Below are 22,752 nucleotides of genomic sequence, written 5' to 3'. Positions count from 1 at the left end.
ATCCTATCAATAAGGGCCAACATTTCTAAAGAATGCTTTCAGCCCCTTGTTGAATCAATGCCACGTAGAATTAAGGCAGTTCTTAAGGCGAAAGGGGGTCACACACAGTATTAGTATGGTGTTACTAATAATCCTCTAGGTGATTGTATATTATTAAATATGTTGTAAGTTGTATTTTGAATACCTTAAATCAGTAATTTGAGTTCAGTAAAAAATGAACTCAAATTACTAAAATCAGTAAAAAATCCTTAAAAAATACTAAAGATATTGTTTGATAAGTGCGATCTCTGATTGTAATCCTTGAAAACCAAAAAAGTAGTGCTTGAAAAGTCCTTGAAAGTATTGGAATTTCTTTTTACAGTATCAGTGAATGAACATGGTCTGTAATGCCGGATTCTGGAACGTTCCCGCTGATGTCATGCGGATTTGACCTGGCTTTTGTGAATCTGACCCATTGTTTGCATGTGTGTGTTCATGAATGTCCCTTATGAAACCCTCCTACAATCCAGCTCTGCCGTAGAGTTTGGCTAGGCTTGATCCGAGAGAAAAAATGAAAAGATTTATAGCTAAACGCAGATGTTATTCCATTTTCATTAGGTCTCCTCCTCACATCGCCTGACACACTCACATCGTTCCACTCATATAATGCTTTCATATACACTTAATGTGACGAATCTACATTCTTTTGCTGAATCCAAGGAAATCTGCCAAGTTAAATAACTTCTTCACACACAGAACTTGTACACTTATACTTGTGTTGACCTCCAACTAGCTTCTGTCTGTAAAAAACACCAACATGCATTTCATTTTAGCAATTAACTTTACAGGTTTGCAGTACTTATATGCATCATCGTTTTGACTATGCTGACACATTTTGGAATAATAATGCACATAATGCACACAAAAAAATGCGTATCTAAAAGCGTTTTTGTGCTACAAATCTGAAAAAACACGTCAGCCCTTACAGACACATTTTGAGATTTCAATCAGGACATTATTTGTGTATTTATAAAGGTCTTAGTTGGTTCATAAGTATAGCAAAACAAGCACACAAGCCATCTGTAACTGACATGTTTACTCTGCAGCCGTTATCGCACACACTAAAAGCTTTTCTTGTCTGCCGAAAGAAGAAAAAACGTTTTCTGCGCTCTCTAAGTTAATAAGCATGTCGTCTCTTCTAGTGATCGACCGATATTGATTTTTTATAACCGATACCGATACAGATTATTTGCATGTGTATGTGCCCGATAACCGATATGCAGAACCGATATTTATTTACTGTTATACTTCTGTTTTTGGCACAATTATTACAACACAAATGAACTGAACAAACCATTTTATTTATAACAATCACTCCCTCCTTGCATACAAAAAAAAACCTTTATATTTATACACAAATAAATAGAGGGGTCTGAGTCTAAAAAATAAAGTGCACTGTTACTAAGTGTCTTTGTTTAAAAATAAAAGCTTTGATGAGGTAAAAAATAAAGCACAAAAACTATTCTAACATATTTGGATATGTTTATTTGTTTTCATAAATGGTAAACTAATCAAATTACAATAAAAACATTTATATTATTAAATTATATAATTTATATCTAAATTATAGATATCATTTATAAGCATCAGCGGCAACAATGTTAACAATAGGCAAAATAAATGTTAAAAGTCTAATGTTTTCATATGGAGAAAATAATTGACAGGGGAGTCATATCACCTTTGCAGATATGTAATTAATTTTAAACAGTTTTAGAAGGTTTATGTGCCGTTTAATAGGTTTAAACTAAGAGTGAGGAATAATTCACTGGGTAATATTAATTCACCGCATAATATTAGCTGGAATAGCCTATAACATCAGGAAAGTAACAAACAAAACAGCATACACATCATTGCATTTTCCAACTAGTATGTTATTAATTATTATTGATATTTTTGTCGGTCTAGATCATGAAATGCTTTATGACAAAGTGCTGTTTATCTATGCATTTACACATAACTATAACATTAGGCTATACGTTACTAAACCGCGATCGCGCGTGCAGATAATAAATAATTAATTTCCACAAAGCGGTATATTTAGATGTATATTAGCGAAATAATTGCTATGTAGTAAATGATAATATAATCTAGGGTGTTAAAACAAGATAATCTTGTCAAGAGTTTCATTCAGTGGCCGTGCTTGAGCATTCCTGATCATCAACCCAGTGAGTGCTCAGCAATATGAACGAACTTTTTTTTCGAGACTAATGGTGAGCAAATACAACAGATAGAGAATTAAATTCAGCGCTTTTATTTTCAACATGCACTCATTCATGTCTGTTTTATTTAATTCATGTAAAGTTACGTCTTTATTGGGGAAGGACATGACGGATTACGCTACGTGGCTCAATGAGTTCGTCTCAATTTTTTAGAACCAAGCTGCATAAATAAACTATATCAGGCATTTATGTCTCAAATCTCATTTCTGCATGCATGTCTGTTATGTTAAATAAAGTTGAATAATTAAAGCAAAGCAAGTAGAACATATACTTTACCTGTGCACAGAGTTGTTATTGACTGATCTCCTCAGACGCGGGCTGCAATGGCGGAATTCTCAAAACGGCCACAAGATGGCGCCGTTTATCGGAAAATCCGATATTACAAAACCGATTCCCGATTATGGGAAAATGCTTAAATATCGGGAAAAATATCGGTAAACCGATACATCGGTCGATCACTAGTCTCTTCCCTCTGTATCTGCTCTGTGTGTCTCTGGAATGATACAGATCTGCTGTTAGTCGCTTGCATAACATTACTGAGGGCTTCTAATGACCCTCACTGTCCTTCACTCATGTGATCATGTTATTTCTACACTAATCTAATGAATATTTAGTATCTGACAGAACTGCAAGGCCCTCAGAAGTCAAAAGTGGCCTTTTTGATGCCTCAAATGTTTCTCCAGTGATAAAGAGAATCGAGTAATCTCAAGTGTGTCTCCTATAGCGTTTCAAAATAGATCTCAATGATGCTCAAACAATATGAACAGATATGTACAAAGTCAAATTTAGTGCTTTTTGTAGTTCACATCAAAGCAGCTTTACATGAGTCATTATTGTTTATAATATCTTAACATCTTCATGCCTTAAGGTCCTTGCACAATTTTGTGCAAGTCTGAAATTTTCGTATGCGTTTTTTCGTATTCGTCATTCGGTGGCTCTGAATTGTCAAAACACCTCTCAAAATGTTTACTACGGATGCGAAAAACGCAGAAATCTAACCCGATTTAAAAAAAAATTATGACAGACGAAAGTTTCAGAGGCGAACGTGTGTTCGGTAAACGTGATTAACACAATGTGAGGTCGTGTTTATTTTTTAACGTGGGGAAACTTCGGACGAGAATTTCGGATTGCTTTGCAGTTACAGTTTGTGTGATTAATATAGTTTACATTTTGCAACGATGCAAAGCAAGCAATGAGATTTGCTATAAGGTCATACCGTGTCCTGTCAAACTAATTTTGGAAACTTCCCCGGCTCAAATGTTTTCTTTTGTTAATATTTTTTTCTGAAGAAAGACAAACATAGATAGTGATGAAAGCCAAAATATTACATGTAATGAATCAAAATTCAATCAAAAAATGGTAAAAAATTACAATTTTCACTTGAGATCTGGAGTCAAATAACAGGGGGGTAAAAATGACTTTAGAAAGATGGCAGTATCATCATTTTATTTTCACACAGACATTGGTAGGTCTATTATTTTAATCTGTTGACTTTAGCAATCTTTGTCACATTATATGCCAACGGTGACAGTTCAAAAATGGGAAAAAGCACTTCTTGTCCCAAGTTTGCATGCCTGTAACTCAAGAAATATTAAAGATATCTTAATATCCTTTTAGATTCTGATTCTTAACAAACATTTCTTTTGGTATCTTAATTTTAAAGGCATTTGATTGTTCAATCCCAGAGATATGGAGATCTTAATGCGGCTCCATGAGTAAATTGGTCAATTGTACAAATTTTTTGTGGTCAAAAACCGAATGTGGGTCACTTTCCATAAAGTTGTTCATTTTTTTCTTTTAAAGAGGAAAATCTGAGCAACAAATAATGTTGAAACTAGAAATGCATCTCATTTTTTCCCCCATCAACACAAATTTCATTTTCCAAAGTTTGCATGCCTCTAAAAATTCATCTTAATACCCTTCTAGATTCTATTTCATAATAAACTTTTCTTCTGGAATCTTAATTTTTTAGGTCCTATTGGTTCAATCGCATAGATATGGGGATCTCTATGCGACTCCATGTCCAAATTGTTAAATTTTCCCCCTTTTCAGTGGTCAAAAACCAAATATCTGTAACTTTTTAAACAGCTGATATTTATTATGTTTAAAGATGAATGTCTGTAGAACAAATAATACTGAATCTAGAAATATATCTTATTTCCCTCTATCAAAATAATTGCATACAACATCCCTCTAGTTGAGTTGACACGAAATGACTCAATATCACCCTATGCAAGTATACTTTATGTATGTGATTTAAAGTTGCGTTAAACGCATTTATATACAAATATTTCTAGGAAATATTTTAGGACAAAGCTGATACTTGAGAGAAACATTAAGGGAAGCTTCATTAAATCCCCTGAACTTTGAAATAGCAGTTAAACTGAGCATTACAGGACTCTCGGTCTCCTCACAGATCTGTTTGTCAGTACAGATTTCTCCAATCCTCTTTCTGTCCAGAACAATGATCGTCCTGTCATCCAATCAGCTGATGGGCCTCGGGTCAGGGGGTGGGACCAGTAAAGGTCCCTCGGGTCATATAGAGGTTTTTATTGGCTGGAACAGATGGTTCACGTTCTCCTCATCTTTGTGGAAGCCGCCTTATCTCGCAGGGGTCACATTTAACAGTAGTAAAGAGAACAAAGACCCTAAAATTAAGGTTGTAAATACAGCTACTGTCAGATTTACTGGTTGTGGCTATCAGGATGAGTTGATTTTAAGTGGTGTAACCAGTTTCTGTTGCTCATTTGAACAAACTTGAACACTCAAGTAACAAACAAAGTATTGATCTTTGGTACATAACTTGTCCAGTTTGTGTTACAGACATGAATGATTCTTCAAATCATGTAGCTTGTTTTCTAAGCATGCATGCAGATGTTAAACGACTTATAAGTTATATTTATAGATTAATAGATTATATGAATAGATTTACATTCCAGCTCAGCTATACATGGTATGCTCAAACTTTGGCTTTTCACTTTTTCATTTCTCTCTCTCCCTTCTTTGCATTTTCAGAAGAAGAAAGGGGGGGGGGGGGGGGGCGCTGATGTTGCTCCGCAAAACATGTGACTCGAGAGAGAGACACACACACACACACACACACACACACACACACACACACACACACACACACACAGCTGAAAATCATTTAGGGCTGTAGGTCCCCCAAGAGAAAGAGAGAAGATAGAAAGAAGAAGAAAAAGACCGCAAACTAAAGAAGGATCGACAATATATATTTAATGATAATAATTTAAAATAATTAATGTACATTTTTTCTCCTTTTTTTGGGTTTTGTATCTTATTTTAATTATTAATTGTATTTAACATTTTAATTAAATTATATCCTCTGTGGGAAATGTTGACGTACAATGGTAAAAAGTACAATGACGTAATTTGTTTTACAGATAGAAGTTACCAACTATTTATCTTAGAGTACCATTGTTAATTAATTTGATTAATTATTTAATAAATAAATGTATTAATATTAAATATAATTTAATTAAAATGAGTTTGCATGATTATATAATGTTTGGTTTTATATTTATTTTATTTTTTAATAATAATCAATTTTACAACTTATTGAATTTTTTTTCATTTATATTACGTTTTATTTTATTGTAATTTTTCGTTTCTTTTTTTTCAGTTCTTCTGCAGTTTAGTACCACAAGTTTTGAATGGTTTACATGAATTGCTCATCAAAATAAGAGGGCTCACCACACCAAAGTGTGAAACTCCACAGCACAACAATATCTCATTATTGCTCTTGGCCGACGCTGAGAAAAATGATGCCAGTGAATACTCGCCCACACATAGATCAACACATGAGTACCACTGAAGCCCAGCGACACACCAGAGGCCTAATCACCGACTCAAGGCCACGTGGTAGACTCGAAATAGCACAGTTTGGTTACCTTTACGTCATCTGAGCCGGAGAGGAAGGCTTTTACGGCCGGCTCCAGTGGTGGCAGAATGCTGGGAATGTGGGTTAATCGTTGAGCTCTTGCACATGTGGAATGGCGCTCGCCGGCCGTGGAAACAGATGGGGTTCGTTTATATTGCACCCCCGCTTGTGTCCCATGGACATTGTCATACTTCCGTTTGGCAGAACAAAAAGAACAGACGCACACGTACACACTCGACAATCTTCTCCAAATGTGTTGGTTAAGTGGGAACACCTGTGTGGCAAGGGTTCAGATCACTCGAAAACAGACCCGAATGCTTAGCAAGTTTTTTTTATTGGCTGGTTGATAATTACTGGCTCCTTTAAAACACAGAGCAGAGAGAAGTAAAAGGTCGTAGGTCACGTTGAGTTTTTTTTCCCCATTTTCTGTTTGGTCTCCTTTTTTGACCCCGATTTTTTGAATATTTTGAGGGTGAAGTTTCTCTGTTAGACATTTGTTCAGATCACTAACCCTCACTATGAGAGTAAGAGTGTGATTTCCCAAATGAAGCAAAACTGGGATGTTTGTTTCATGTTTGTTACTGTAGTAACCAGTCTGTTGTAAACTCTCTGACTATAGTCTTTTGTGTTTGGGTTGTGAGTCATTCGGCCTCCAGGACTGAGTCCACTCCTGTGTCATGAGGATTCTGCTCTTTGATAAATGGATGACTGTTGTAAATGTCCAATACTTCTCAACCAAAAGTACTGTGTCTGTACCATGGTACAGTTAGGGAACCCCCAAATCCCTGTTTCCTCTAACTCGCGCATACAGTGATGGTTTCAGATTGTGATACCATGCTATTTTGATATTTAATATGCTATGTAGTTAATCCCATATTCATATAGAATGGTATATGCATGGCACTTCAAGCTATTTCAATGAATACAAGGTATATGCATGGCATTTCAAGCTATTTCAATGAATACAAGGTATATGCATGGCATTTCAAGCTATTTCAATGAATACAAGGTATATGCATGGCATTTCAAGCTATTTCAATGAATACAAGGTATATACATGGCATTTCAAGCCATTTCAATGAATGCAATCAAGCATACCGCCAATCCAAACTATATAATGGTCAATCGTATTTGACGATAGTGGTCCTGACCATAATGATGCTATCCTTGTATATGTCCCTGAAACTATGATACTTCCATGTTAATTGTCCAAAAATACTTATTTCTGTCTGTTTGTGTGTGTGTAGCATGCCATCTGCTAGCACCATGACTGGCGGGAGAGCACTGCTGCTCTGTACAAACACGGAGGACTGCATCTACCAATCAGCAAACGGGTATGTACAACTAAGTCCTTTCATTTCCTGCTAATTTGTTGCTGTTGTTGTTAAAGCTGCAGCTTTCCAGCCTTCTATACCAATTGAATTAATTGTGAATTTGATCATTTAAACAAAAGAAGCATTGTTGAATATTATTATTATTTTTGTTGTTCTGTTTGGTGCCAATAGTCACTAAAAATTATGCACTTGATAAAGGCACTTAATAAATTATTTCTACTTAACTCTCTGGTGCTGTTCGGTCATTTTTGAATGAAATTTTTTAAGTTTTTTTTTTTTTTTTTTTTTTTTTTTTTTTTGAAGGTTTTACTTTATCGGAATGGTACAAACTTGGTAAAGGTTTTGGCACTTGCTGTGTGAACACACACAAAAAATCATGGACAAGATTTTGTACAACAGTTCTGAAAAAAATAGTCACACTTGTATTGTTTGCAGACAAAAATGCAATGGAAATGAATAATTTTCAATTATTTTCAAATTCTTTCACATTTTTTCCAAATTTTTTCAAATTACAAAGGTAATTTTTTGAGATATCAACCTCAAATTTAGAATACAGTTTGTTTAGATTCATAGCTTTGATTTTCTCACAGTTTTAGAGTAAAACATGTTTTGAAAAATGTACATTTCATATAAAAAAATGAATTACAATAAATTTTATAACGTTTTTCTTCTCATCTAACTTTTATAAAAAGTTCACTTTTTAATTTTTACTTTAGCAATACTTTTAAGTCTGCTCCAAAGCATTCCAGATTTATGACAGTTTAAGTTGGAAATGTTATTTTCAAGTCCATGTTTAAAAAGTGAACTATAAACTATTGCATAAATATAATCTAGTACCATAAAATCCCCTAAAAATGCAAAATATTAAATAAAAAACATTAATGAACTAAAAGATAGTACAATCATTTAAGTGAAATAAAAATAAAAAATTCAGTCATTTTTGGTCATTTTCAGTCCAGGGGGTTAAAAAAATGTGTTTTGAGTAATGCTTTATCTAATCCAATAAGTGTCAGTATACAGGTCAGGAGCATATAGCCAAAAATGACTCTGTACTACTGACTGACAGTGCTTACAGAGCACAACGAGACTTCAACTTTATTGTCTAACACAGAAATTAGCTAATAAAACCATGTACTACTATAGGTGTAACTCTAAGCTAGCTAGTTCATTTTGGGACGGCAATTTTGGTATTGTAAATTTCTTTACTGTTTCTTTTACTGTATAAAATCATACCATTAAATGACATTCATAAGATCTTTTAGTCCATGCTTAAGTTTCCCAGCAAACAGACTGCGCCACATCCCTCATACACTGCAGTATTAAAACTAAACATGTCCAGTAAGGTAAACACTGATAGACTTCATAAACATCCCCAGGTGGGATATTGAGGGTAATTTTGGGACAAGCCTGACTGTGAAAGTTATTTTTACCGAAATCTAATTAAACCCCTTTGGTACTGCCAACCCATGGTGGTTTGGAAAGCCATAGTATGTTAGTAAAATATTTAAAACCTGCAGAATAATGGGCGAAATGATTGAGCTCACTTTAATGAAGCCTTTTCGGTACACAGAGGCGTAGTGTGTATCTTTAGCCATGAATTCTTCATGTTCTGCTTTCTTTAAATGCTATTTCATCAGCTTACTGTACAATGTTCCCAATCCTGTTAACTCAGCCAGGAAGAGGAGACTTTAGTTTATATCCTGGCTGATGATGGATGACGTGCCATGCAAGAGTTTGAGCAGGCCTATTCCTGAAGGCGACAAGAAAGAGACAATCACTTATTTTGTCCTACACAATCCTCATTTTCCTCTCACCCCCTGTCTCTGCCTCGTTCCCTCTCTCTCGATTCTCTTCCTTGGGGTTTTGGAGCTTGACCTACTTTTTCCTCTTGGCTGCCTTGAGCTTCATGAAATGAGATACATTGGCCAGAAAGAGAAAAAAAACCAACATGCCAAAAGAAAGTTGCTGAAAGTTTATTTGAATTTTCTGAGAGCCAACAGTTTGTATTTGAAAAGTATTTGAGCGTGTATTGGTGAAGATTTTCTCCTGTAAACTAATGTGGTGTTAGCACACACAAAACGTTTCTAGGTTCACATTTCCTCTGTTTGTTTGTTCGCACAATGTCATTGGACTGAATCCAAGGCTGTGTTTATTGACTGAGTCAATTAAAGAAAGAGAAAGATGCACGCCTGTCCCTTGAACTTTGACCCATTGGTGCAAGCTCATTAGGTCAAACGTTCACAGAGGAGTTGTGCTTTCAGAAGGACCTGAGGCCGATTCATAACCTTCAATTAGATGCGCTGATGGTGACTCATGGTGAGGCTTGTTTTTTGTCCACATAGGAAATAAGACACTCTGACTGCAAGTCCATCTGCATCTCATTTGAACTTTAAAAAAATTTACTTTTAAAAAGTCATTTTAATTTGTTGTACAATTGAAAGTCTAGACAATGCAATTAATACATATACCAAAGGGGAAACTCTGAACATTTTGGTCTATGGCCGAATACTGTCTAAAATAGCACTTTACTGTCTAGTACAGTGATTCCCAACCTTTTTTTGTCTGAGACCCCATTTTTTCCAAGAAAATATTTTAGGGCCCCCCTTCACATTTAATTATAAGCTCTTGTAAGCTTGCAGCAAGGATGACAAAATGTTTTGTTTTTAAACAAACAGTATATTTATTACTATAACCTGATATGTTTATGCGCAAATAATAGCGTATAATATTGAAAATACTATAGCAAAAACATCAGTAGCCCGTTAAGGGGAGCCTATTAATTGGCCCTATTTAAAATGCAATAACAAAAATATCAGTATTCAAACTGGTGTGTAGTAAAAAAAGAATTAATATAGGCTATTACAAAATGACTGGTGTCTGGGACCGCAATACTTGCATGTTATTTGTGAGGCTTTATCAATCAGTGTGAGGATTGTGTCATTATGTCTATGACGAGTCTCTGGGCTACACCGAACCAGTGTAAAATATTCCCAATATAAACACTTATTATAGGTGTACCATAGTGACTCAGGATAAGACAAAAACACGGTTTGGAAAATGGATTCATGATGTACTCGCTCATTATATAAATTTAGTCAATTTTGAACACAAAAAAAAGTAACGGACTGCTGCTTTAATGCTCACTGTTAACACTTTTCAAAATATGACGATGCTCGCTGAGGCCCCCTTGTGGGCCGTCACCCCCCTGTTGGGAACCGAATGGTCTAGTTAGTAAACTGCTTTGTTTATAATTTTGTGGTTGTGAGATTTTGGTAATTGGTAATTTTGAAAATGTATTTATGCGTTAAGTGTGTTTTTGAAATGTGACCTTCAAATGCACAGACTCTATAATTGCCGTCTATTCGCTTAATGACTCAGACGCTCTTGATGACTTTAGCATCTTTCCTGTGGTCTCTTCAGGCTCCACTGCTGCGGATTGAAGCTTGACCAGGCCCAATCTGTGGTGCTTCAGCGGCCTGACCTGTGTGGGGTCGGGGACAGTCTCTCATCTCTGAGCAACCTCAACCGAAGCCCAGGAGACAACATCATGCTTGCACACAAGAGTCCTTCCAATCCTCGTCCCATTGAGAACGGCTTGGGCGTTTGCAGCAAGTCCCCCAAAACGCCCTCAGGACTTAAAAGCTCTGCTAGCATTCGGGACAAGATTTCCCAATGGGAAGGTAAAACGGAGACCACCGGGCCAAACACCCAGACGACGGGACCGAAAGAAACTGAAGGTGGGAAGAAGCCGGAAGTACAAAGGAAAGACAGCAAGAGACTTTTCAACTGGGAGAGACAGAACTGTGGCAAAGAGAATGGTAGCAAGTTTGGAGAACCTCTGCACACTTCTGAGGGACCTGTGAAAGAAAAAGAATGGATTTTGGACCCAAAATCCCCATTGGGGAAAATGACAGAAACTTGTCAGGACAAAAAATCAGTGCTGACGCACATTAAAAAACTTGAGAAAGCGATGAAGGAGACTCCTTCCAAATCATCCCTGTCTATGCCAGGCAATTATTTCTGCCCAGCTTCCAAAGAGGAGCAGGACGAGGCAGAGAAAAGGGCCACAGAACCGATCTTCGGGACTTTAGATGTGGTGAGATCTGGCAGCCGTCGAAGTCGGGACCCGGAGAACGTCTACAGTGAGCCTGGAGCTCCTTCCATTAACCCTTTACCAAAACCCCAAAGAACCTTTCAGCACCACACACAGACAAACAACCCAGTGGACAACCACGGTTTTGTCAAGGGGAAACGAAATCTTCCCCCTTTACCCTCCATACCTCCGCCACCCCTTCCCTCCTGTCCTCCACCACCAGGGGTCTGTAGAAGACCATCCGGACGAGCTCGAAACGCTAATAACAGGTAAGAAGACTGATATATGATGACTTTCAGCCAATGTGATTTTAAAAATGAGCTCAGGGTTTGGATTGCATCAGGAATATTTGCATCTCATTTCGGTATCTAACCAATCTAACAAAGTCCTTTTTGTAAACAAGTTAGTCTACTTGGTGGCCTTTTCTGGGCACATACTTCCAGTCTTGCAGAACTCCTACAACTTAAATCTCCAAAATTGTTTGCCAAGCTTATGTTTCAAAAAACATGTCACCAAAACCATCTGCAAAAAACACATCTGCAGGGCTCTCAAGTGTCACGCATTGAGCGTGACAGTCACTCATTTCGGTCTTTTGTCACGCTCTCCCGCCACACATTGTATTTCTCACGCTAAAAAACTATTTGTAATATATTTAATATGCCGCAGCGCCCAAAACTCTGGCCGCGCCGCTCTCACTGTAGAACCGGCAGGAATCAAACAAGTCTCCTCTGGTGTTGTTCGTCGAGCTACACAATAGCCAATCAGAAAATAGCACTATTGTATCTGGGTAAGATTTAACGCAACAACCAATGAAAAAAATACATCCAACCCCTGGATGTTTTGAAATAAACACTAACACAAAAACTATACAAGTTTTAGGGCTGGACGACATGGCGATATATATATGACATTGCTATGAGGGATCACACAGATCTAGACCTACCTATATACTGAATTTATATAAAGAGTTCATAGGCAAATTTCTTTTGTATTTCCCCGGCGTGGAAATAAGGCACATATAAAATGTAATGTCAGGAAACACGATCCTGGCTGCAAGTTGTTAGGAACACTATATCGAGTCCAACCTTTAGTTTAAACTGATAATCGTTAGTTTTACTCGCGTTTTAGCAGTTTCCCCTGTTAACTCCAGTCTCGCAGTCAGAAGGTTTTTTTTCTCCATTCTTTCACCTAATGGAGATGATAATTATTTACATTAACCCCTATAGATTTCTGGGTGAATTTCAGGTGATCTCAGCATGATATCACAAGAGAGAAATTCAAATGTTAATTTCCTTTGTTTTCTCAGAGAGTTGCTCCCTCTTCCAGTTTTTCCAGTCTTACAGGTTCCTTGCCACTGTCGCCTTTTTCCACCTTTGTTGCCATTGGCTTGGCTTGCTTAGTTAGGGACATTTAAATGTTAAATTTAACATTTAATTTAATATTCAACAATAATATTGATCTGCATTTACACTATTATACAAGAACTGAACTGAGCTGGACGATGACATCACGGTTTACTTCATAGCGGCTATATATATATATATATATATATATATATATATATATAAATATAAATGAAGTAAATTAATACATTTTTTTAAAATAAAAATGAAACATCACTGAACATACTTAAGCTGGACTGTGATGCTATTTTCTTCTGGAAACAAACTTTTTTGCATTATTTTCCTGTTATCTCTAAAGCTGCTTTGAAACAATCTGTATTGTATAAAGCGCTATGTAAATAAAGGTGATTTGATGTATTACTTTGGAAGCTTAATGCATCCATACAGTGAATTTGTCAGGATTTAAAAACCCGTAATTCCTCATCTCATATTGCTCTCAGTGGTACGTACCATTCCCTGCGTAGACACTGGAGAAATGGCACGTGGACTGAAGAAACCTTGCAAATTTAGTAGCCTACCATCTGATTTTTGTGTCACACTAATGTGAAAATAAATCTTTTGAAACCAACACTCCCCTAAAGGATTACCGTCCTCAGTCTTTATGGCGATGCAGTTTTAATGGTAGCATTTATCAGTCTAGCCCATCTATGAAATACGTTTTAACTTTTGACATCGTGGTGCAATCTTAATCTTGAGTCCTCTCTGTGGAAAGGGGGTTTGTTTTTAATTTAATCTGTGCAAAGTCCAATCTTGTACATTAAACCAGAGAACCTATAAGTTCTCCAATTTCCTGTGGACTTAATTGTCCTCTTCTTGATCTTTATATTAATGACGTGTTTTATTTGTATTTGTTAAACCTGCAGGAAGTCTTACGAGTTTGAAGATCTTCTACAGTCGTCAGCAGAAGGTTGTCGAGCAGATCTCTACGATCTATCTAAGCTAGGACTCACGCGCACTTTATCGGAGGAGAATGTCTACGAGGATATCCTAGGTATGACCATGCACTACGCTACAATGATATTGGGTAAAACTTGGCTTACTCGATGACTGTGCACCTGACGGAGCAATTTCCCAGAAGCCCAGGAGCTTGAAACTTTAATAAGTACCAAATTGAGACAAGGCCATCACAAACATTGGTGTTTCTTTGCTGAACCTCATCTATGTTTGTGTTACCCCACATCAGTCTTCTCAACAGCATGATGTGAGGTCTTATCCTTGGCTTGGAAAAATAGTTAAATTGGATGCAGGGCCGTGACGTCAACAACAAAAGATATGGGAGGCCATTTTCCTGACTTTTAAATATTGATAAGCCTATTTGTTTTGTTGTCCTAACTATGTTAGTTTAGTAGCATTTTATTATAATTTCAGGGCTTTTTAACGCCTGGCTCGTTTGAAGCATTTGTTTCTGATCCTGGTGCGTTTTCTCCCTTAGTTTGGTTCGTTTAGGCATAAATGAACATGGCATTCGCCCCTTCTTGAAGAAAATGCATCATTCACAAATTAGGTCCCTGTTTCGGAACAAAGCAAATTATCTACAGGTCTGAAAATGCCCTTAGTTAGCATAGGAATTTCCGATCTGCTACCCATTTTTGGGTCATAACCCAAAAAGATGGAGAACCACATGCTGAAAAGCATAGTTTTCCTATTATGTACACATTGTATGATTTTGGGCTGTCTCAGACGAATCGTGGCGATTTCCAGGGTCTTGGCTCCTAAACGGTGGTCATATATGGCAAGCCGTTTTAACTTTTATTCATTTCCAGGATATGAATTGTTGATATCAAATATTACATTTTTGATATCAACAATTAGGGCTGGGCGATAAATCGTTTTTATCGATTAACTCGAATGTGTAGTTTACGCCGATTTTTTTGAATGAAAATGGGTTTTCTCTTTAACAACCGCCGACGCTCCCATCTGGGCTCCCGTAGTTCCGACCGGGCTCAGCGCTTGCCATGATAGAGATACACAAACAACATGGCAAATGAGCAAGACCGCGGCAGCAGAAGCACACCCGCCGAAAACATTTAGGCTACAAGCTGAATCTGCAGGGCCGCCAACTCTCACAAGTTCACTGTGAGAGACGCAATTCTGTCACTTTTTACACGCTCTCACGCCACACATCCATTTTCCACGCAGAGAAAAATCGCGAAGCAAAGAGGACACTGACACCGACAGACAAGACAGAGCAGGTTACTATCGATATGAAACAGATTCTCAGCTCTCAGATTCTGTCAATTTTATTACAATATTCAAACAATAAACACCGTTTTGGCGCTTGTAAATGTGACGTGAAATAACGCTGGCAGATCTCAGTTCAAGCGGCACGTGAACCGAACATCTGTTACTCTTTACTACCAACTTACCGAAATGTAATAAAATCGATCGATCAGTGTTTTTCAACCGCGGAAAGATGTCCAGAAAACAGCTGGAGAACAACATATGTCACGTAACGTTACATTTACCTCAGGATGGCTTTTAATGACCCATAGCATGCATGTGGATTTAAAATAATTGCTATAGAGAGGAGTATTTTGCTAAATATGATAACTATATTACACATTTATTATATTTTTACCTATATCATTAAAATAGTATAGCGTTGTTATTATAAACTGAATTATTGATATCAACAATTGAATTATTGATATCAACAATTGAATTCTCGATCTGTAATTGTATTTTCACTAGTGAAATGTCACCATAGGCTGCCATTCAAAATTAATTGTTGATAACAAGAATTGATTTCTTACTAGTAAAAATATAATTGTTGATATCAATAATTACATTGTTACTAGTAAAAATGTGAATTGCTGATATAAATAATTCAATTGTCACTAGTTGAAATGTCTGTTCTTGATATCAACAATTTAATTGCTACTAGTAAAAATGTTAATTTTTGATATCTGAAAATGTATTTCTGATATCAATATTATTTCAGATATCTAAAATGGCTTTCTTACTAGTAACAATCACATTCATGATATCAGAAATGAACATTGTCACTAGTGAAAATTGAATTATTGATATCAAAAATGAACATTGTTAGGCTACTAGTAGCAATTCAATTGTTGATATCAAGAGTAAAGGTTTTTACTAGTAAGAATTGTATTTCTGATATGTGAAACTGGAATTTCAACTAGTAAGAAATCAATTCTTGATATCAACAAATGATTTTGAATGGCAGCCTATGGTGACATTTCACTAGTGAAAATACAGTTACAGATATCAAGAATTATAGTTTTTACTAGTTGAAATACAATTCTTGATATCTAGAATGAGCATTTTAACTTGTAAAAATGTAATTGCTGATATCAAGAATTAGCATTGTTACTAGTAGAAATCTAATTCCTGATATCAATAACTATTATTTTAACTAGTGAAAGGAAGAGAATTGTTGATATCAAGAATTCATATCCTGAAAATGAATAAAAGTTAAAACGGCTTGCCATAGGTCATACGTCATACAGTGAAATAGGTTCAAAGACAGTCTTGCGACCAAAGATAGCCTGCGATAATTTTCTGACAGTGTCCGAAATTGTGTAACAACGACCTACGACTAGCCAATGAAAATGCAACATGAAATGGTGTATTGATCAACATGAAAACTACTTTCCACAAGCATCATTTGCAAGATTACAATGCCAATTTGGTCCATATTCTCCTCTTTCTCTTCTTTTTTTAGCGCACATAAAAACCACAATTGCGATTCATCTTGCTCTATTTGTTTACCACTAGCGCATCCTGATGACGTTTTGTTCTTCTGTACTAACTTTGCGATTCAATAGGTGTCATCATCATACAGTCTACATACATGCCGTACCCAAGTTTATTAGATCAGTGTCGTACAGTGTGATTTGTAATGATCTTATAGGATTGCTGAAATCACACAATCTGTATCAGGCATTAAACTTTGATCATCTGTGATTCTGATAAATCTAGCCAGATCAAGCTAAATTTGTTGTTTCTTCCTTGTTTAATGTTGTGTCTAAGTAATTATATAATGACATTTTTACCAGTGATCCTGCGTTTCTCTCTGCTCTGGCAACTAGCAGTCCTTTTAATGGTTTTGAATGTGGAGTATAGCGTACGTTCTCTTGTGTTCTAGAACTGGATGTCCCAGCATCATAAACTCTTCCCATCAGGCGCATCTGGTGGATGAATCGACGTGACAGAGGCTTTCTGCATCAGAAAAAAAACGTGTTTCTTCCACTCAAACATTTTCCTTACCCCTTCTCTCTTTCTCTCTCTGGCTTGTTCGTTCGTAGCGCAAGACTTTGCTAGGAGTTTATCTTCTTGTTAGTGGCATTGGTAATGCCACACGCAGTTAATGAGGTTTGTGTGGATTCCCTGGCAAACTTACTAACATCTGGAAAGCAACCAAACACATGACGTCAGTTTGCTGAAAAGCGGATCCAGACCAGGCAGTGTTGACAAGGGGAAATTAGCGAAAAATGCCCACAAAAGCTTGCAACACTTGTCAGAAAACTTGATTTATGACTTGTTTTTATGAAAACATTCAATTTTCTTTTTATTTGAAAATCGAACCGGTTTTGGCTGGAAATGTGTAATTTTTTTTTAAATGTTAATGGTGGTTAGTGTCTAAATATGATTCGATTTCCTTCTTAATTGTAAATCTGGGATTTTTTGTCACTTGTTTTATTGTCTACAGGTTGAAATCATCCGTCCTTATCAAGACACACAGGCTTAATTCATACGCAGTGTTTTTGACTTTTTTTTCAGTATATCAAAATGTTGTTAAATCAAGATACATTTACTTGAGATGCAAAATTCCTTCACATATTAAGTCTTGTTGACTGAAAAAATTATAAAAATGATGTCTGAGTTAATACTTAAACCAGATTAAAAAAAAAATGTGCCAATGGGGTCCGAAAAATAATACATTATAAACTTAATACAGAGTAATAATAAGTTAATTTTTCTTAGCACATTGGCAGATATTTGTTCTTGTTTTGGGGATTAAGTCACTTAATTTTGATAATTTTTCAGAAAACAATCTTGTATCATTTTACTTCTCAAGAAAATGTATCTTAATTTAAGAATATTTAGATATTTTACTGAAAAAAAAGTAAAAAACACAGATTTAAAAAGAAAATGCTAAAAAAAGCAGTGTAAAATGCTAATCATTATCTATACAGCATTACGGTTTTGAAAAATGTCCAAGTAAGCATTACTAATAATCTTGGTGTACATTTTGTTTCAAAGACCCTCCATCGAAGGAGAACCCGTATGAAGATATAGAGTTGGAAAGTCGCTGTCTTGGGAGCAAGTATCCCGTTCTTTCTTCCCCTTCCTCTCCCATTCCCGACACTCCATCCAAGGTATTCGTACAGCATTCCTGATTAATTCTTTCCACTCTCAAGCGAGTTCTTTATATCCATCAGCATTCAATACTAACATCTAGATGAGTGATGTGATTTCACATCAGTATAGTTTATTCCCCTAAAAATTAAAAATGTCATGTACTTCGATGCAAAATAAAGCAGCTAAAAGAGCAGCTAGTACATTCCACAAAACATCTACATTTGTGTCCTATGGAAGGTTACAAGTGATTTTTTTAAGGTAACCTGATCAATCAAATTAGCAACTGAGTCTGAATTGAGGACATTTAATATTCATCAATATTACTGAACTGAACTGAACTGGACGATGACATCACGGTTTTCTCCAGAGCGGTTTTATATATATATATATATATATATAAATGAACTAAATTAATAACTTTTTTACAACAAAAATGGACCATCACTGAACCTTCTTAATCTGGACTATAATGCTATCTTCTTCTAGAAACAAACTTTGTTGCATTATTTTCCTGTTATCTCTGTAAAGTGGAAAATCTGTATTGTAAAATGCGCTATATAAATAAAGGTGACTCGACTTGAATTGAATTACAATTGCTTCAGGTAACATTTAGATGAGTGATGTGAATTCACATTAGTACAGTTTATTCCCCCAAAAAAAACAAAAAAACATGTACTTAATCATCAGATGCAAAATAAAGAGAAAAGAGCATTCTGCTTCTAAGCTTTTGCTCCTTTTCGAACATATTGTAATTATTGTTATAATAATTTATAGATTTTTTTTCTTCCAGTATGTTGCAACACACTTATCGTCTTTTTAGATTTTATTTTATTTGTATATTTTTGTTGTTCGAAAGAAAAAGAAAGAAAGAAAAAAAAGAGCAGCTAGTACATTCCACAAAACATCTACATTTGTGTCCTATGGAAGATTCAAAGCCATACAAGTTTGGTATGACACGATGACGTAACCATTTTTTTTTAAGGTAACCTGATCAACCAAATTAGCAACTGACTCTGAGTTACAATTTCTCAATGACAGCTCTCCTCCAAGCCTGGTTTCTTCAGGCAGAATTCAGAGCGACGCAGTTTCAAGCTATTGGAGCTGCGTAAGACCGGCAGAGACGGTGGCATCGCGTCCCCGTCCCGAGTCAGCCCTCCATCCACACCCAGCAGCCCGGATGACACCCCGTGCCTGTCAGGGGATCCGTACAACCGGCGGCGGAGAAAAATCCCAAAGGTACAGTCAAAAAGAGGCCCGAGTCAGTGTAATCCTTGACTTATCAGTGATTTATGGTTTTGACTGAGACACTGGCCCGTCGGCATGCTTCCACTGCTAATAAAAATGCAAGAAAAATGTGACAGGCAGATGAGACACCTGAAAAACGGAGGGAAAAGTCATTTCCTTCAAAACTCCTTTTGCGAAAGACTTGGAAGGGCTGTGTCTGATAAAGCAAGTGCCGTGACTTGTTTTCTTTTTCAACAGATGGTGCAGAAAATCAACGGCATCTTTGAGGCTCGCCGGGGGAAGAAGAGGATGAAACGGGTCTCGCCGTCGACCGAGTCCAGTTCAGGAAGAGGTTTGTGAGGTCAACATTATGTATTAGCTAAATTTAGACCTACCTTCTCCTGTTAAAGCCATGCTTGAAGGTGTAGTGCATTCAATTTGCTCACACTAGTCACAAGTGAATTGAGTATATATTTCATTTTTAGTTTTGTATGAATATATATATATATATTCATACAAAACTAAAAATGAAATATATACTCATATTATATATGTTTATATATATTTGTTTTTATTTTTGCTTTTTATTTTGTTCATTTTTACTTTTTATTTACGCCCACACACACAAACACACACACACGTTATATGCTTAGTTTATTTTTACTTTATTATTACTTTATATACAGTGTATATATATATATAATATGGAAAAATTTAAACATGCATATAAAAGAATATATAAACATGCATTAAGGGCGGTCAAATCGATTAATCGCACCTAACATAAAATGTTGTGTTTATATAATAAATGTGTGTACACACACACACACACACACACAATATATATATATATATATATATATTATGTACACACATATTATATAAACACAAACTTTTATGTTAGATGTGATTAATCAATTTGCCAGCCCTAATAATAAATAAAAAATTAAATTTACTTATTATTACTTTATATGTATATATGTATATGTGTGTTTGTGTGTTTGTTTGTTTGTGTGTTTGATTGATCGTTTGTTTGTTTGTACATATTGTACATTTTCTATATTTTCTTTTTTTGTTTCTAATTTTTTAAGAAAGATAATACATGGTTTATATCGAATTATAAGAGTTATAGTCTGACCCTTGGATGACCATATTTGTTGGACACATATTCACCTAGAAAGTAACAGCCCATTTAACACAGCATTGTGGGACAGTCCGGGCCTCAGCCACATGTGCGTCCACTTAGCTTTATGGACATGTTTACAGTTTTGGGTCAGTTGCGTTTGACCCATTTTTCCTGGGATGATAGAATTATGTTACGTTATAGGATACACATGTGCACCCAAGCATGAAATGTCTTAGTGAATACCTGCATACCGATTCTCTGGTGACCTTTGACCTCTCTCTCTCTTCTCCGGCACAGTGACGGACGACAACAGCGAGTCTGAAAGTGACACAGAGGAGAAACTAAAGGGTAAGACGCCTTACAGACACTGAAAATAACTCGCACAATGAACTTCTATGGGGAAAGGCATCATATTTTTCTGTTTATCCTTCCTCCTCGTCTATATTAGCTCACAGTCAGAGATTAGTGTCGGTCCAGTCTATGTTGAGGCAAACCGGTCGATATCGCACTTTGGAGCGAGACTTGATGGACTTGCAGGAGAGGAAGTTGTTTGAGTACTTCCTGGTTGTGGCTCTTCATAAGACCAAAGCCGGTGTGCCGTATTTACCAGAAGTCACACAGCAGTTCCCTCTAAAGGTACTAACATTTCACAGAGTAAATCCCATCTATCTGGACTTCACATGTTCACGTCACCCTTAAAAGATCAGTAAATGTCTCCTAAGGTTTTTCTAAACTCATATATCTGTGTTCCTGATTTTTTTCCCTCACTAGTTGGAACGAAGCTTTAAGTTTATGCGAGAAGCTGAAGACCAGCTGAAAGTCATTCCTCAATTCTGTTTCCCTGACGCTAAAGACTGGGCACCTGTGGATAATTTCCCCAGGTATCGAATCCACATGGTTTACTACCCCTCAATAGTTATTAGAAGCACATTTGATGCTATTTTCTGAAACGAATCCTTATTTCCTAAACAATTGCTCATTGTTACACAATTTTGAATCAAATCAAATCTGTTGTTTTCAGTGAGACTTTCTCGTTTGTCTTAACCGGAGAAGACGGGAGCCGAAGATTTGGCTACTGTCGACGCTTATTGGTGAGCTGCTCTCTTTATTTATCATTTTGCAGAAAATATTTATTCAGAGTACACTGACTGCAGGGTAGACATTTATGATGAAACATGAATGAGATGTGAATAGCCTCTCTCAGACTATGTTCGAAATGAAGTAACATTTACTCAATATAAAAGGTTCTTTATTGTGGAAAAGGTTCTTAACACTAAGAAAAATGGTTCTTTTGAGAACTGTTTACTTAAAGGTTCTTTGGGGAACCAAAAATGGTTCTTCTATGACATCATTGTGAAACCCCTCTTTTGGAACCTTTATTTTTAAGAGTGTAGAATGTTTAAAAATGCAACAATGTTTCAAACTGTAGCATTACATTATTGACACATGACCTCATTAGGTTACATTTCAGTGACTTCTAGTCAACAGTTCAAGTAAATGTTATTTTGTATTTTTAAATATATATTTTTTGGCATTCTCACCAGTCGTTTGTGTTTGTGTGTGTTTTAGCCCAGTGGTAAAGGGAGGCGTTTACCTGAAGTCTACTGCATCGTGAGCAGATTGGGCTGTTTTGATCTGTTCTCTAAGGTATTTCAACTGCCCTTTGAGTATTTTAAATATAGATCATTATTATCTGAGGTGAAATAAAAAATTTGGCTGCAAAAAATTGTAGATGTGGCGGATTTTGTCGCACAGAAGTTAGTTGTTGTCCCTGGAACAACATTCTTATCAATATCTAGATTATAGAGATGGGGAAAGGGCTCAGGGTTAGAATGAGGGGCTTTTTATCAACCTATCAATTCCCTCTGATGGTTAGTGAGGACTTTGTCTGTTTGATATGTTGATTCTATTGAATATGTAATTTTATTTAATTATTTTACAATTCTGTTTTTAATTATTTTTGTTTTTATTATTTCATTTTATTATTTACATTTTTATTTTTCATTTTATCTTGATTTTTATTTTCATTAGATTTTTGTTATTTTCCGTTTTATTTTATTTTAATTTATTTATTTATTATTACAATGA

The 22,752-nt window shown here is 36.0% G+C and overlaps 1 protein-coding gene across 2 annotated transcripts in view; it reads left to right on the top strand.

Moving 5' to 3' along the window:
• Nucleotides 1-22,752, top strand: part of LOC143720502 (DENN domain-containing protein 2A) — a 51,316-nt gene that overhangs the window by 16,160 nt on the left and 12,404 nt on the right. For both annotated transcript variants that reach the window (XM_077209960.1, XM_077209961.1), the window contains exons 2-12: nt 7,407-7,493; nt 10,914-11,855; nt 13,853-13,980; nt 18,216-18,331; nt 19,353-19,550; nt 19,797-19,890; nt 20,962-21,012; nt 21,113-21,300; nt 21,436-21,545; nt 21,686-21,755; nt 22,234-22,311. In XM_077209960.1, the coding sequence (XP_077066075.1) occupies nt 7,408-7,493; nt 10,914-11,855; nt 13,853-13,980; nt 18,216-18,331; nt 19,353-19,550; nt 19,797-19,890; nt 20,962-21,012; nt 21,113-21,300; nt 21,436-21,545; nt 21,686-21,755; nt 22,234-22,311 (2,061 nt within the window). In that variant the 5' untranslated portion in view covers nt 7,407. The remainder of the gene's footprint in view (nt 1-7,406; nt 7,494-10,913; nt 11,856-13,852; nt 13,981-18,215; nt 18,332-19,352; nt 19,551-19,796; nt 19,891-20,961; nt 21,013-21,112; nt 21,301-21,435; nt 21,546-21,685; nt 21,756-22,233; nt 22,312-22,752) is intronic.

This window comes from Siphateles boraxobius, unplaced genomic scaffold (genome assembly GCF_051911475.1).
Source record: "Siphateles boraxobius isolate OS27281-9 unplaced genomic scaffold, OSU_SipBor_1 65, whole genome shotgun sequence".
NCBI classification, from domain to species: Eukaryota; Metazoa; Chordata; class Actinopteri; order Cypriniformes; family Leuciscidae; genus Siphateles; species Siphateles boraxobius.
Note: the sequence above shows the minus strand (reverse complement) of the source record. Positions and strands in the feature narration are given on the sequence as shown.